The sequence below is a fragment of the Stenella coeruleoalba genome (assembly GCF_951394435.1).
Source record: "Stenella coeruleoalba genome assembly, chromosome: 18".
Taxonomy (NCBI): Eukaryota; Metazoa; Chordata; class Mammalia; order Artiodactyla; family Delphinidae; genus Stenella; species Stenella coeruleoalba.
In genome coordinates this window covers 780,728-797,493 of record NC_137164.1, presented here as the reverse complement: position 1 = coordinate 797,493, position 16,766 = coordinate 780,728, and the positions used below count along the sequence as shown (strand labels likewise).

The 16,766-nt window shown below is 50.8% G+C and overlaps 1 protein-coding gene across 1 annotated transcript; it reads left to right on the top strand.

The window, feature by feature from the left end:
* Positions 1-11,471: 11,471 nt before the first annotated feature.
* GJB2 (gap junction protein beta 2) lies at positions 11,472-16,079 on the top strand (the record flags this gene model as incomplete). Its single annotated transcript, XM_079902994.1, has 2 exons — positions 11,472-12,411; positions 15,377-16,079. Exon 2 carries the CDS (start codon positions 15,399-15,401, stop codon positions 16,077-16,079), a length of 681 nt encoding a protein of 226 aa, XP_079759120.1. The 5' UTR covers positions 11,472-12,411; positions 15,377-15,398.
* Between the last annotated feature and the right edge of the window lie 687 nt (positions 16,080-16,766).

The window sequence follows — 16,766 nt, the reverse complement described above, 5'->3', positions numbered from 1 at the left end:
CCTATGCTTTTTCTAAAAGCTGTCTAGTTTTATGCTTTACATTGAAGTCTGTGGTCCATTTTGTGTTAATTTTTATAAAAGGTCTGAGACTTGAGGTTCACTTGTTACCTGTCGACATCCAGCTGCCCCAGCACCATGTGATGAAAGGCTTGCTTTCCTCCATTGAATGCCTTTGGCACTTTGTTAAAAATCAACTGGAGGGCTTCCCTGGCAGCGCAGTGGTTAAGAATCCGCCTGCCAGTGCAGGGGACACGGGTTCGAGCCCTGGTCCGGGAAGATCCCACATGCCACATAGCAACTAAACCCGTGCGCCACAACTACTGAGCCTGCACTCTAGAGCCCGCGAGCCACGACTACTGAAGCCCGTGCGCCTAGAGCCCGTGCTCCGCAACAAGAGAAGCCAACGCAATGAGAAGCCCGAGCACCGCAACGAAGAGTAGCCCCCGCTCGCTGCAACTAGAGAAAGCCCGCGCGGCAACGAAAACCCAACGCAGCCAAATATAAAATAAATTTAAAAAAAAATCAACTGGGCATGTTTGTGTGGGGCTATCTCTGGGTTCTCTGCTCCACTGACCTCTGTTCTCTCCCTCCACCAGCACCACAGTCCTGATTCCTGTGCTTCATTTATGTCTTGAATGCTCGAGTGATTCTTCCCTCTTTATTCTCCTTTTTCAAATTTTTTCAGCTACTCTAGTTTCTTTCCCTTTCCATATAAATTTTAGAATAATCTTGTCTATGTCTACAAAAAAATCTTGCTGTGTGTTCGATAAAAATGGCATTAAACTTGTATATCAATTTGCAGAGAATTGACATCTTTATTATGTCAAATCTTTTATCCATATACACAGCATATCTGTTTATTTACTCCGTCTTTGATTTCTTTCATCAACATTGCATAGTTTTCAGCATACGAATACGAAAAGTTTCATTTTATGTAAAAAGTAAAAAGATTTACTTCTAAGTATTTCATTTCCTTTGAGTGATTGTGAATAGTATTGTATTTTAATTTCATTGTCCCTATGTTCATTGCCAGTATATAGAAATAACCGTTATATTTGTTGGCTTATTTGCTTATATCCTGTGATCTTGCTGAATTCATTTAAAAGTTCTAGATTTCTGTAGTTTCCGCGGGATTTTGTGCACAATCATACCATCTGCAAATAGAGATAGTTTTATCTCTTCCTTTATGATCTGTGTGTCTTATATTTCTTTTTCTTGCCATGTAGCACTGGCTAGAACTTCAAGCACTGTGTTGAATAGGAATGATAAAAGCAGAAATTCTTGTTCCTGATCTTAAGGGGAAAGGATTCAATCTTTCACCACTAAGTACAATGTTAACTGTAGGGTTTTTGTAGATGCTCTTTATCAAGTTGAGCAAGTTCCCCTCTATTCCTATTTTTCTGCTGGTTTTTATTATGAATAGGTGTTGAATTTTGTGGAAAAAAAATATTGCATTAAATGATATGATCATGTGATTTTTCTTCTTCAGCCCATTAATATGATGGATTACCTTGACTAATCTTCATACAGAAACAACCTTGCATCCTTGAAATGAACCTCACTTGGCCATGGTGTGTAATTCTCTTTATATATTACTGAATTTCGTTTGTTAATATTAAGCCTTCTTACATCTACGTTCATGGGGGATGTTGGTCTGTAGTTTTCTTTTTTTTTTTTTTGTATTGTCTTTGTCTGGTTTGTGTCAGGGTAATACCAGCACCACAAAATGAGCTGGGGAATGGTCTTGCCTCCTCTGTCTTCTGGAATAGGTCATGCAGAACAGGTGTAATCCTTCTTTAAACATTTGGTGGAATTTCCCAGTGAAACTATCTGGGTCTGGACATTTCTTGAGTTTCTCTTTAACAAATTCAATATCCTTAAGAGTTACAAGGATCTTAAAATTATCTATTTCATATTTGGTGAATTGTGATAGCTTGTGTGTCTTGAGGGAGTGATCCATTTCATCTAACTTGCAAACTTTGTAAGTATAGAATTGTTTATAGTACTCCTTATTATCCTTTTGATGCCTGCAGGGTCTGTAGTGATGTGCCCTGTTTGATTCCTGATACTGGTCATTTGTGTCTTCTCTCTCTCTCTTTTTTTCTCCCTTTGTCAGTCTTGCTGGAAGTTCATCAGTTTTATTGATCTTTGCAAAGAACCAGCTCTTTGTTTCATCAATTTGCTCTATTCATTTTCTGTTTTCAATTGAATTGATTTCCTCTCTTTATTATTGTCTTGCTTTTGCTTGCTTTGGGCTTATTTTTCACTAATCTTTCTAGATTCTTGAAGTGGGAGCGTGGTCTATCGACTTGCGTCTTCTCTTCTTCACTCATGTTTGCATTCAGTGCTGTAACACCCTATCAGCACTCCCGTAGTGTGTCTTGCAAATTTTGATCCCTTGGATTTTTTATTTTCATTCAATACAACGTATTGACCCATGGTTTATTTAGAGCTGTGTTTTAGTTTCCAAGTGTTCAGAGATGTTTCCGTTTTCTTTCTTTCCACTTATTATTGATTAATAATTATTGACCTCCACTTTGATTCCACTGGTTCCATCAGAGAACACACTCTATTATTTCAACTATTTTCAATGTGCTGAGGTTTCTTAATGGCCCGTGTATGAAGCATGCCTCTTTATCCTGATGCCTTGGTATCTGTGGCCTTACTAACACTGGGGAGACGGCCCCTCCCAGGGCTGGCTAATTCCTAGAGACAGCAAACAACTCTTCTGTGACGTGCACTTTTCATATGCCCACCGACCAACCCAAAATCCACACCCACACCCCCTCTCTCAGGCTCTCACAGGGCTGTCACACGCCAGACCACTGTCCACCTGCCCTAATCACCCCAGAGCCAGGCCCCAGACCAGTCGCTGAAATGTTTCACGCTAGCCAACCCTACGCCCGTCTGCCCTGCCTCGCCTCACCTTTCCGACAGAAACCGCACTGAAGGGTCTGCCCGAGGGCCCTGCCTGGTCTGCTTCCTTCTCACCAGCTTTCAGAGCTGTTTGCTTTTATATAATTTCCAGGGGTTTTAGTTGTACTTGGCCAGGAGAATAGGAAAAACGACATCAGCTGTGTTCCCAGAAGTGAAAATCCCCTTCTTTTCAAAGAGCAGTTAGCTCGGAGTCACTGAAATCCATATGCTGCCATCGGTTAACGTTTCTCTCAAGCCTCTTTAAGCTGCTGGTTCCCCTCCACCTCTTTTTATTTCCTTGCAACTTTCTTTTCTTAGAATCTGGGTCATTCGTCTCCCAGAGTTTCTCACAGCCTAGACTTTGCTGATTGTGTATTCATGGTGGTGTTTCATGTTCTTTCATCCTCATGTTTGCTATAAACCAAGAGCAGGTGTGACGTCAGCATTATTCCCCAGTCTCTCTCACTGGCGTCTCTGTGCTCTCCGTCCCCATCCCTGATTTCCCCACATATATCCTCCCCACCCCCCTGACCGCCCCCCTCCCCCCGGCATCGCACGAGCTCCCTCCTCCAGCCCGTCCTCCTAGACTAGTTCAAAGTCTTCACTCCCAAACACCCTCCCCCAGGGTCACTGTGGTGTTTGTGCTCCAAGGTCCTTGCTTCTCCGCTGGGGGTGGGGGGGCTCCTGGACAGAGCAGGGCCAAGCCTGCTCACTCTGCCCCCCAAATGTGTCCCTTCACACAGCGAGCACCGGTGTGTGTGTGTGTGTGGAATTCACTGCGGTCCTGATCACCAGCCCTCTCTCTCCAGCTCCAGGGCAGGGCAGTGGGAAGCTCGCCCTGTGCCCTGCCGTGGGGACCTGGGGTGGCTTCCCGAGGCCCAGGGAACAACCTCCCAGCCACCAGGGACACTTAGGTGAATGCTGATGCCACAGCAGACATGGCTGCCCAAGGCCTTTTCAGGTCATTGTCAGAGGGAAAAGTTGGAGAAGTGACAGAATGCCTTGAAGTCATTCAGATGTCAGAGCGCAGCAGGAAGAACTCACCATGATTTAGTTCCTCTAAATTAACTGTGAAACCACGGCCAAGAATCATTTTAAAACTAATACTGCAGACCTCAGAGACTCCATCCTTAATCAACCTCAGGAACATGAAGGCTCTTGTCAACCTAAATCGTTTCTGGGTGTGATTTATTAGACAGACACTAAAATAATTTATTTCTAGCTTGTTTGCTAACATAACTTTTAAATTTACGGAGTCAGGACTAATGTGGTATTTTAAATTGTAGTTAGCACTAAGCTCTAAGTAAGTAATCATTTCTTTGTATCCGTGTTACCCTTATTCACCGCTTATTAGCTAAGAGATTGGTTTCTATCCAAAACATAGTAATAGGGACTTCCCCAGTGGCACAGTGGTTAAGAATCCGCCTGCCAATGAAGGGGACACACGGGTTCGAGCCCTGGTCCGGGAAGATCCCACATGCCGCGGAGCAAATAAATCCGTTCGCCACGACTACTGAGCCTGTGCTCTAGAGCCCACGAGCCACAACTACTGAGCCCGCGCACCACAACTACTGAAGCCCGCATGCCTAGAGCCTGTGCTCCGCAACAAGAGAAGCCACCGCAATGAGAAACCCACACACCGCAAAAAACAGTAGCCCCCACTCGCCACAGCTAGAGAAAGCCTGTGCGCAGCAACGAAGACCCAACACAGCCGAAAATAAGTTAATTAATTAATTTTTAAAAAACACATATTAATAAAATGTGAGGCAGTGTCTTCTGATCTGCCTTCTGGTCCTCAGTATCCAAATAATCAATGTTCAGATAAAGGAAGGCCTAAGTTGAGAAGGGAATCAATTGCTTCTGGTTGAACTTCAGCCTTGAAAGGACCCGGGAATGGCCTAGATTCTGCCTAACAGTCGTGAGGAACGGACATCTGGGTTCAGCACTCACACCAAAGAGCTCCTCCTGGCAACACGCCAGAGCCTCTCCCCTTCTCACCAGACACTGGGATTCGGGATTTGATCCCATTGTGCCTCCACCCTGGACACGGCAGTTCTAACGCAAACAGGAGGCGGACAGCCCTCGGGTGGAGTGCGCGTTGCGGGGTCGGGATCCCAAGTTTCCCCTGAGGCACATCTGTCAAGACAGTGCTGAATCCAGCCACAAAATCGTGAGGACAAACTAACACATATCACAGGCCATGGGTTCCCAAAGCCACTGGGTCAGACTGGCCCCACAGCCCAGGAATCTGCATGTTTAAGAAACTCTTGCGCTGGTTTTCATGCAGCCAGCCTGGTCCCACTTTCCCATGGAGCAGTCAGGTTCAGCACACCCTCCCAGCTCCACTCCAGTCTAATTCAGCCAGCTCGGTGGCGGGCGGGGGGGGGGGGGGGGGGGGGGGTCTGCATTCCAACACCCCCTCCACGGGGAGCCTCACGCTGGATTCCAGAAACACTCACATTTCAGTCAGGAGCCTTGACAATAGCTGCCCTCTGGAAGTGCTGTGCACGGCGGCAGGACGCTAAAAACCTGCACAAACACTAGGGCCTGCTTCTCCTCTTTGCAGCCCCCGTGGACCAAAAGCAAGAGTCTGCCCTTCCAGCAGCCTGTCGTCCACCCCCCCAGCTCCCGCCCTGGGGAGGACGTCCTGCTGGCCACTCAGCAAACACCCTGCGGGGGGCCAGGCCCTCATCTCCTCAGACAAACCACAATTAAAGGCGCTGATACACACTCTTCGGGACCTGCTGCCCCTCTTTACCCCGATGCGCTGTCTGCGTCCTCGCCCCTTCCCTGCCAGCTCTTCTGCTTTGTTCTCGTGCCGCTATCTGCTTTCTCCTCCTTTTCAAAGGGTTCTCCTTATCTTCCCCCAGAAAGACCTGGTCAGGGGCCAAGCCCATCACGAGGTGACAGCCCAGCGGCACGGTTTGCTCCGTCAGGGGACCGTACCTCTTGCAGGTCCAGAGCCCGGGATGTCGTTTTCACCACCATCGATGTTGGGACCACATCTTCCCTCCAAGGGTGGAGGTGGGTCGATTTCTGGCTCCAGCTGTTCCTTCCCCCAACATTTACTCCATCCTTTATGCAAAGGGAGTCCAAGGCAGGTGCTGGACTGGATTAAAAATGCTCTCACAGAGTTGTGTGATAAAGAAAACCTACAACGTGCGGCACACTTCAGGGCATCCAGTCGTGTGTAAATGTTTAACGCAGGGACCTCTGCCTTGGAGGATACCCAGAGACCCCTTCGTTTATGTGTGTGTTTTGTGTGTCAGTTACACAGTCTACATTCGTGGTCCAAACACGTGACTTCTACAAGTCTGTTTTGTCCTTTGGTAAATTGTAGGCAGGCTATGCTGTCTGAAAACATAGCATCCTAACAACCTAGTGCAGAATGTCACACAGTCTGTAAGGGAAGATGGCTGCTTCCCACCAGACGGTGGCTGAGATGATGCTGCCTCCCTTGAGGATGAGACCCTCCAGGCTGACCCACACCGCTTCCCCCAAACATCCACTCTCCGTACGGAGCCCCCGACCACCAAAGAGAGGAGCCCAAGCTCCACCCTCAAGGGTTTATTTCAAAGGCAGTAAAGAAACAACAATAGGCTATCTGTCTATTGTCTCTTCTTTCCCAAAGCACAATAGTCCGACACCCACTTTTGACATTAAATACGTAACCCATTAAAATAGCCGACCTGTGACCCTGAGCTTACTAGACATCAGGGCATCAAGTATGTGTCCTTTTTTAGATAAATAATTTTATTGTTAGTAAAAGACCCAGTCAGATAGCGCTGTTGCTTCTCCCCCATCCCACGAGCCCACATCCTCAGACCAGAGAGGAGCCCCGGGGAAACAAGTCCGATGGAGGAAGGCATCTTCCAGGGTCATAAGCGGCTGGGAGCTGCTGGGGTTCTTGGGGCAGTGAGCTCGCAGGGGGCACGGCAGAGGAGGGGCGGCGCTCAGGGCCTGGGTGTCTTTCCTGCTGTGACACCACTTCTCCTGAGGCCACAGTGATATGCTTTCGCCCTGGAAATGACGTTCCAACGTTTTGTGACAGAAGTCTACAGCAACCAGTACATCTCACACTGGGACTAGCACACGTGTGAGTATGAAAACACACACGAAACACACATTTCCTAAAACACGACTTAACTCTTATTAAGAGCAGTGTGTTCTGATATTTCCTATTCTGTTCTATTTCATTTAATTGTGAAAAAAAAGGAAAGACAGTTATTTCCCAGCCTATTAACGAGGTCGCGACAAGCAACACTAAAGGACAAGAGTATCCATCTTTCTTCAGCGATCGTCCCCGTTTCCCTGACGAGTCTTCCCAGTGCCATCTACTGGGAACTCTGGGTATTGCAAGCGCCTTTTCCCAGCACAAAGATTTTTCAAGGATGAGGTGAAACCAGAGAAATCTATACACCAATACAGTATGTGCTTCTTCCCCCAACGTAGAAGGGGCTCTGAAACAGTTTAAGGAGAAGTCTAGATGAATGGCTAACACACAAACCAAGCTCTGAATTCTAAGATCAAAGACACCATGTCCAATTCCCAAAGAGAATTTCCAAGCCAGAGAACAGCCACCTGACCGGGCTTGTCGGTGCAAAACTGGCCCTGGAATCAGTGGTTTCCAGACAGCGACAGACCTGGGACCGTCCACACTAGCATTTCACAAAAAGCCGCTGTGGTCTAGCAGACACAATCCAACAAAGGAATCATTACTCTGCAGCCCTTGGTCAAACCTATGCCTATAATTTTTTTTTTTTTTTTACTAAAGCCACCCATATTATGAGTGTTTACTAGACCCTAACTTATTCCCAAAGCTCTTCAAGATGGTATATGACACAATATTGTTCTGACACACTAACATGTAGAAATCTCTTTTGTTCCTTTATGAGTCGTGCAGAATTTCCTTTTTGACAACTCACCAAAGCGTACAGAATTTAATTTTTATATTCAATAGAAGTCAATTTTCCCCCACTAGTTTGCCTGGGGAGTTATAGCTTTGAATTCATTTCTGACCAACACATGCTTTTGATAGAAATACATTTGGAAGCATCTTTGTAATCTCTCCACAGTCTGCTTAAATAATCATACAAGAGCTATACGGATGTATTTGCCACTAAGAGCATCTGCTCGTCCAGTAAAGCCAAGGAAATGGACTTATTTTACCATGGCCTTGCAGCTGACACATCTGAGAACTCAAATTGCCCCCAAATATTTCATGTACGAACATAAGAATAGAGTGAGGAAAGTGGAAAGGCTTATAACATTTTCAAATTCAAAAGTGGGAATTTTTATGACTTTAATTTGAAACTGAAGAGAAGAACAATTAAACTAGTGAAATCTGAAAGTTTAACATACTTGGAATGTAACAACTGATCCTTTCCCCTAAATTATTTGACATTAACAATTTTCAGGATACATAAGTGAGGGTGTGGGTCAAAGGTACAGAGAGAAATCTTGTGAAATGCCCTTCTCCTGTGATAATTATATACAAAAACGTGAAAGGCCACTCCTGCTTTCAAATGATATTATCGTATGTAAGTCATTATTAACAAATTATGCAGAGACTTCCAGGGGCTCTTAATATCTGCTCATTTGAGGAGGGCTGAATTTTCCCTTTTTTGCCAATTATTAATATGATTAATATTTCAACAGCAAAGTCGAGAAAGTGGCTGCAGACCGATAGCTCGTGGCTCAGAGACATCCAATGATCCCCGAACTGCCAGGTGTTAGCACGGGGATTCCTCTCTCTCATCAGTCCCTTCTTGCCTTGAGACATTTCTGCTATCACCTTCTGCTATCACGTATGATTTGTGAGTCAGAAATTTAACTGAGACATTCTTCATGTACATTCAGACCATCCTTCCCAGGGGGAACTCAAGGGGCTGCCCCATCAGGCAGCTGGCAGGCAATCATTCATTAAAATATATTAAGAAATAGGATTTGTCTCACACTGATTTCTTGCACAACAGCAGCTTTTTTTTGGCTTATTTGTAAAACAACTGTCAACTTGAAATATCAAATAGCTTTACACATTAGCACTTCCCCTTATAGCCTGACAACTGCATCACTTTAATTTTTGATTTTTTTAATAACGACTTTTTAAAATAAATTTATTTATTTATTGCTGCACTGGCTCTTCATTGCTGCACGCGGGCTTTCTCTAGTTGCAGAGAGCAGGGGCTGCTCTTCGTTGCGGTGCGCGGGCTTCTCATTGCGGTGGCTTCTCTCGTTTCCGAGCACAGGCTCTAGGCGCGTGGGCTTCAGTAGTTGTGGCACGCGGGCTTCAGTAGTTGTGGCACGCGGGCTCAGTAGTTGTGGCTCGTGGGCTCTAGAGCACAGGCCCAGTAGTTGTGGCACACGGGCTTAGTTGCTCCGTGGCATGTGGGATCTTCCCGGCCAGAGCTCGAACCTGTGTCCCCTGCATTGGCAGGTGGATTCTTAACCACAGCACCACCAGCGATGTCCCTGCACCACTTTAAATACCTGTATAAAAGATCAGCTAAATTTTGAATGCCTGGGATTTGTCTTTTTGCTACTAAGTACTTATGTAAAAACCTTAGTCACACATCTCTCTGACACTGTGAGGTGACAGGTGCAGCTGTAACACATACCCACCAGTTTAGCCGTCAATATTTATTCAATGACACCCGGACCTTCCCTGAAAAGGGCCAGTCCTCCGTATCAGCTTCACTCAAGACCTACCCAGGAGACGCCAGAGTTCTTCCATAAAACCGAGTCCAAAACTGTGCTCTATGTTGCTTGCTGCCTAGTTGATGAGGCTGGAGAGGTGGGCGCATCGGGCTGGGGAGGCTGAAGCGGAGGGCAGGACGGGTCAGGATGACCCTTTCAGGATGAAGACCTGAAAATGAAGGCTTATTTTCTTTCTTTTTTTAAAAATTTATTTATTTATTTATTTTGGGGGGCGTTGGGTCTTCGTTGCTGTGCGCGGGCTTTCTCTACTTACGGCAAGTGAGGGCTACTCTTCATTGCAGAGCACGGGCTTTAGGCATGTGGGCTTCAGTACTTGTGGCACACAGGCTCAGTAGTTGTGGCACACGGGCTTTGTTGCTCTGTGGCATGTGGGATCTTCCTGGACCAGGGATCAAACCCGTGTCCCCAGCATTGGCAGGTGGGTTCTTAACCACTGAGCCACTAGGGAAGTCCCTGAGGCTTATTTTCAATGTTTACATATAACAAAGTAATGCTTTTAACCAAAAATAATGCCGCAATATGATTGTGCTATTCACAGAATAATTACAGGATTTTTAAAACATTAAGCTGTGGTGTGATCTGCTAAGTGCACAGACATCTAAGCTCGTGTGGCGATAACTTCAAATGTCCAGACGTGAGACCCTTTTTCCATCTTACCCTCCCTCCCCTCCTCTGCTCTGGAGGACACGAAATACCTCCACGAGATTTCTTGCCCCATCCGAATCCGAGTCTGGTTGGGAAGAAGACACCAGTGCACAGAAAACAACAGAAGTCACACCAAACAGAAGACAATCAGGTGCTGCGTTGTAGTTAAGATTTAAGAGCTGTAGGGGTTCTAACCATAAATCCTCAAATACAGAGTGGCTAGGATATTCAATCAGACAGCAATACACTGTCATTATGCAAATCAGGAGGATAAGTCAGGGAACACAGGAACAGGAAGTTGAACAGCAACCTGCGATCATGATATAGACACAAAAAGGCAAGGGGAAATCCTTCAGCGGGGGAAAGCGAGTCAGCTTTCAATGTCCAAACCGCCTTTACCAGCTGGCTTCCTGCAAAGGTTCCAGACACTTCCTTCACTCCAATCCCAGAGCCCCACAGAGCGATGCCCTGACAACCTGAAGGGCGTTCCCTGCCCCCCAGCTCCCAGGAGGCTCAGGCCAGGAAGATTCCTCCAGGCCACCCACCTTTGCCTTGTAATTTCCAACCAGCCGATTCAGCACATCTCTCAGATGGGCCTTGTAGGGCTTTGTCTGTTCATGAACAGACACTCCTTCCCGGACTAAGACCTGGGGCTGGAAGGTGGGGTAGTGACAGGGGGACAAACTCAGGTTCGCCCAGCAAGAATGGCCTAAACTGGCCCGTGGCGATGAGGTGCAACCTTTAAAAGGAAAAGTCAGTACCTTTACGCTAATGTTCACAATCACGGGAAACCCATTTCTAAGGCCACATCTGCCCTGTCAGGGTGAATCATCTCTGCTCAACTTAAAACCGACCTAAGTGAAGCCAAGCGTGGGAGCGAGCACGCCTGCACCTCAGGGCTGGCCCCTTTGCAGGAATCCTGGGGTGAGTTTCCTGCCCCCCGTGCGGGACACAGTTCCCCAGACGCGGCCCACTCTTGCGATTTTAATTCTCCATCCACTTGCTTTGTGAATGTCAAAATACCCAGCCACATGTGAACAATGAAACCTTGTAATCCGAGCTCAAGCTTCCGGGAGAGGAACCGAGCTTCCCAGGGAGCCTCTCCAGAAATCCCACCAGCGCGCCCCTCCGAGACGTGTGTGCAGGGGAAGGGGTCGGTAGACTTCATTCAGGGGGGGCTCCCCACCCCGAACTGAGTAACCTTCTTGCTATTTCTCAGCCGTGGGAGTAGGAGGACGTGGGCAGGGTCCGGGGGCACCCTCTGATGGGGCGCAGGGATGGGCCCGCGTGCAGGGTCCCTGGCGCTGGCCTTGTGTCCTCACCACGTCCAACTCCGGCTCTTGGCACGTAGTGGAAAGTGATCGAATCAAACAGGAACTCAAGGAGACATTCGTTAAGTTTGCCTGCGAGGTTTGGGGGAGAAAGAAGCAGGCCCTTGGCCAAGCCCGGCGGTGCAAGCCCGGCGGTGCCCCCCCCCACCCCGCCCACCGTGAACCCACATTCCCAGGAGGGAACCGGCCCAGGGCAACCGCGCTGCCCGGGGGGAGCCTCGCGGGGAACCGGACCTCCGGCCTGAACTTACTCTTCAAATAAAAAAAAATTAAAAATAAAAATTAAACCGGAGCTTTGACTACGACTGTGCTCTTGAACCGGTCCACGTAGAAATAACAATAACAGCAACGACAACGATCCTTTAACCTCACCCTCTCCCGAAAATCGCAGGGAGCCGAGGCTCAGCGTCGCCCCGCTCGGACCCGGGCGGCCGGGGGTCTGGGGGCGCGGGGATCCGGGGTGCTCGGGGGACTCGGGGACACGGGGAAGCGCTGAGGACCCGGGGCCGGTGCGCCCCGCCCGCGGCGCTGGGGGCGGCCGGACGCCGAGGAGCCGCCCCCTCCCGGACTTTCTCAGCAGCTCCGGGGAAGAGGCGGGGTGCCGGGCGCGGTTAAAAGGCGCCGACGAGCGCACAGGTGTCCAAGGCCCGAGCGCCCGGCGCGCCGAGCTCTCCCGACACCGAGCAGATAGCGGCCTCCGCCGCCCCCCCGCGCCCCCTCGCCGCCGCCGCCGCTCCGGCCCCGCCGAGCGCTCCGCGAGACCCCGGGGAGTCCGCCCCGCCCGTGCGCCCCGCTCCAGTCGGTAAGGCCGGCTCCCACTCTCGGCTCCTCGGGACGGCTGGGGGCTGCGGACCCGGCGGGGAGAGACCCCAGGAGGCCTGGGGCTGTGGGACCCTCGGGAAGGGACCCGGGTACCCCGGGCTGGATCCGGCGCGCACCGAGGCCCCGCGCCGCCGGGTCCCGGGCAGTGGCGACAGCGGCGCTGGGGTGCAAGGAGGGTGGCGATCGCGAGCCCCTGGCCGGCAGCTCCTCGGGCCGAGTCTGGGGTTGGACCCGGCCGACCCCGCGGTGCGCAGCGCGCGGACTGGCCCGGAGCCGGGGCCGCGCGGGGAAGGAGGGCCGGACAGGTGCGCGGCCCCCGAGCCGCCTGGCAGTCGGCCTGGTTCCTCCGGGGAAAGCCTGGCACAGACACCGGCGCGCTTCGCCTGCCGCCACCAGGAGCCTGTCCACCAGGAGCCTGTCCACCAGGAGCCTGTCCACCAGGAGCCTCGACCTGGCCGAAGGGTTCGCTCAGAGAGGAAAGTCCATCCCGTGGGTTACGCGGAAGCTTAACCTGGAGGAAACTGACCTTTGCCTCCTGGCGCCGCTTTGCCGCCCCGCACAGCCGGATCGAGTCCGCGCTGTGGTTGCCTGTTTTTCTCCTGCAAATTCGAGAGCGGCGTTTCCAGGGGGCGGTGCAGTCGGGGGGCAGGTGGGGTGGGGGTCGGCTTTCGGGGCGCTGGTCCAAAACCGGGGAGCCGTGCTTTAGGGCCGGCTGCGTCGGCCCTGAACGTCCCCTACCGGACAGGGAAGAAGCCTAACCCGTCCTCCAGCTTCCTGAGAGCTGGCCCCTGCGGCCGTCCCCCGGGACTCTCTCGAGATGTGTGGCGACAGCCGTGTCCCCATTTGCCCTTTGAGTCGGGGTCGGGAGTAGTGTGCGGCCAGTCACAATTACAGACACGGGGGGACGGGGTGGGGCCTGTGGGCCGAAGGGCCACCATCAGCAGAAGTAAGGACTGCGAAGCTAAGGAGTAAGGGATCCCTTTTGCCCCTTCTGGAAGCTAGTACTTTACCCAGCAGCCTCCCGACAGGACAAAACAGCTCCTCTGCCCCCGACCCCACCCCCGCAGGTGTGGGCCGGCCAGGAAGGGCGGGGGCCAGCACCCCGCTGCTCACTGTGGAGAGCAGTTTCATCCCGCTGGGTCGGTCCGCCTCCCCCTAGCCCATCGGGATCCAACTTTAATTTGCTCCTCTTTCTAAAGGATCTTTAGAACAGGTAGCTGCAGCCCAACCAGGCGCTTTAAACAACAACAAGAGTATAGGGTTTACTTGGAACTGTCTTCTTCGCAGCCGCTGCTGACTGGACTGGTTTGAGGGGTGTGGGTCCTGCACTGGGCGCTGGCCTCATTCCAGATTTTTAGCCAGATGTACTGATACACGCCAGACGGTCTGTTTCTGTGAGTGTCCTGTTTCCATTTAGTAAGGGCCAGCGAAGAACTGGAGGGTCTGATTTCACAAGAGCTTTGAGTACACTGCTAGGGCAGGACGGACCAGGTGCAGAACCTAAGCCCTCCCGGACCGTCTGTATTTAAGGGTCAGGGCTGAGCCCAGAGCAGACCTTTTCCCAGGGATGTTTCTCTCTTTCGAGCTGAGCTGGCTGAGCGTTTCACGAGGATGTCTCAACGCTCGTAGCTCTCCTGCCCTGACCCTTCTCATGTCTCTGCTGTGGCCTCTGAACGAGGTGGCCTTGGATGGTTTCAGCCAGACCTCTGGTGCCCCCAGCAGCGCCCCAGAGGCAGCAGGGTGATCAGACTCTCCCCAACCTGCTCAGGAAGCCCATCGGGAGACAGGACCCGACTTGCTTAGAATAAGGAGAGCACTAAGCTTTTAAGTAAGAGAAGCTGGAGGACTGAGAACCAGTTTGGAAGGAGTGGACACATTACTCATCAGATTGTGGAGGGTGGGGTCTTGTTTAAAAGAGGCTTGATTGAGACAGACAGGTGTGACTCTTAAGTATGTGAAGACTGTTCATACCCTGGGATGAAGAGGCCACTGGCTGGTGGAAGGTGAGCGCACAGGCTTCCCAGGTCCCTTCAGTAGGCAGCACATCACCCAGCAGTGTCGGTACTGACCTGCAGTACCGTGAGGGTGCCCGGTAGGGCCAGTCCTGGGGAATCACCGAGTTAAACGTTGTCATTTTTTTTTTTACGATGCACCCCTTCAGAAACACTTCTAAACACCATAGTCCATGATAACAATGCACCGTCGCAACACTTTCCAAACCTGAGTACTAACCGCTCGGTCAGTCCCAACAGGACAGCAAGGACCCCAATCTATACACAGAACGGTCACAAAAACCCACGCACACAGGGGCTTTTCTCCATGGAAGGACCATTTCTAACCTGCCCCTTTTCATATAGAGACAGGAAGTGAAGCCCTTTGGGAAACATTAAACGTGGATTTTACCATTGGGGACAATCATCTCACTGCTGCATCCCACATCCATGAAAATGAATTGAGATAAGGAAGGAGGTGCTGCCGTGAGACTTGGCCTCTCGGCCTTGAAGGCGACGTCGAGGTCGTCCCCGGCTGGCACGAGGCCAGGGTACCGTCCAGAACAAGCACTTGGGAGGGCTGCATGCCGTTGGAGGGCTGGGGGGAACCGCGCAGGGGTTCAGTCAGCGCCTCCAGCAGGGCCCTGCGTCGGCGCGCACGTTTGCCGGGGTGCCCCAGCCCACGTGTTGATCGTGTGCTGTGGACTGGGTGCGCCAGTCAGCTGGGTATACGCCTCTTTACTAGAGAACGCGTTCCAGGTGTTCTGCGCACTACGCGGCTAGCCCTACGGCAGAAGAGGTTGGTTTGTTTTCCTCTTGTTGGGTGAGGTAGTGTGAGAGCCGGCATTTGTTCGGGAAGGGATCTCTGGGCGCTCACTTGCCCGGACCCAGCAAGCCCCCCACGAGCCGGTCCTGCCCGGTCCCCTCCATGTTGTGTCACTTTGTCTTTTCCAGCGCAAACTGACCGGACGAGAAGATGGACTGGGGCACGTTGCAGACGATCTTGGGGGGCGTGAACAAACACTCCACCAGCATCGGAAAGATCTGGCTCACTGTCATCTTCATCTTCCGCGTCATGATCCTTGTGGTGGCCGCGAAGGAGGTGTGGGGCGATGAGCAGGCCGACTTCGTGTGCAACACGCTGCAGCCCGGGTGCAAGAACGTGTGCTACGACCACTACTTCCCCGTGTCCCACATCCGGCTCTGGGCGCTACAGCTCATCTTCGTGTCCACACCGGCCCTGCTGGTGGCCATGCACGTGGCCCACTACAGACACGAGAAGAAAAGGAAATTCATGAAGGGAGAGATAAAGAGTGAATATAAGGACATCGAAGAGATCAAAAGCCAGAAGGTCCGAATCGAAGGGTCGCTGTGGTGGACCTACACGGGCAGCATCTTCTTCCGGGTCATCTTCGAGGCCGCCTTCATGTACGTCTTCTACGTCATGTACGACGGCTTCGCCATGCAGCGCCTGGTGAAATGCAACGCGTGGCCCTGCCCTAACACGGTGGACTGCTTCGTGTCCAGGCCAACGGAGAAGACCGTCTTCACGGTTTTCATGATCGCCGTGTCTGGAATTTGCATCCTGCTTAATGTCACCGAATTGTGTTACTTGATGATTAGATATTGTTCCGGAAAGTCCAAAAAACCAGTGTAACACAGTAGCCAGCTTTAGATACAAGAGAGCGTGAGAGGATGGGGCAATCAGTGCTCAGCTGTGGGGCACGGCCACCCGCGCCACCCAGGCCCAGCGTCTCGTCTTCAAGGCCACCTTTGACCCCCTGTAGATCTCACGTGCGACCCCAGATGCCCCCAGAGGCTGCACTCCTGCGAGTGTCTGAGCCTCTGCTGCTCTCCGAAATCGGTCCGGTGAGGCCCGAGCCAGCGGGGGTGACAGTGCCAACAGTACTTCCCTATTTCAGACAAAGGATATGGCGTTTGTCTTCCTTTCTTTGAGGAAAGGAGAGAAACGCCAGGGCCTGAAGACGATGCTGAGAAGGTCTGGTTGATCCCCTTAGGGCTACCTGTGCCATTTCCCTTGAATTAAAGGTAAACATGAGAATACTGGGTTTTTTATTTGCTTTGACGCTTTAGTCTTTAACAATGGACGAGGTTACCTAATGCTTCAAACTCTGTTATACTTTTTTAAGTGAAAATTTTAAATAAGATATGTTCTTTTGATCTACAAGGAACATTCATTATATGTTCCTCTAATTTCGAAGGCTCAGATTATGATATGTAAACGGTGTATCATTAGATGCTCTCAGTGAATTTAAATACGGCCTTTCAGGTGTGAATGGTTTGCAGCGCCACCAAGAGGCTGTCCGTTGCATGAATTGTGGCG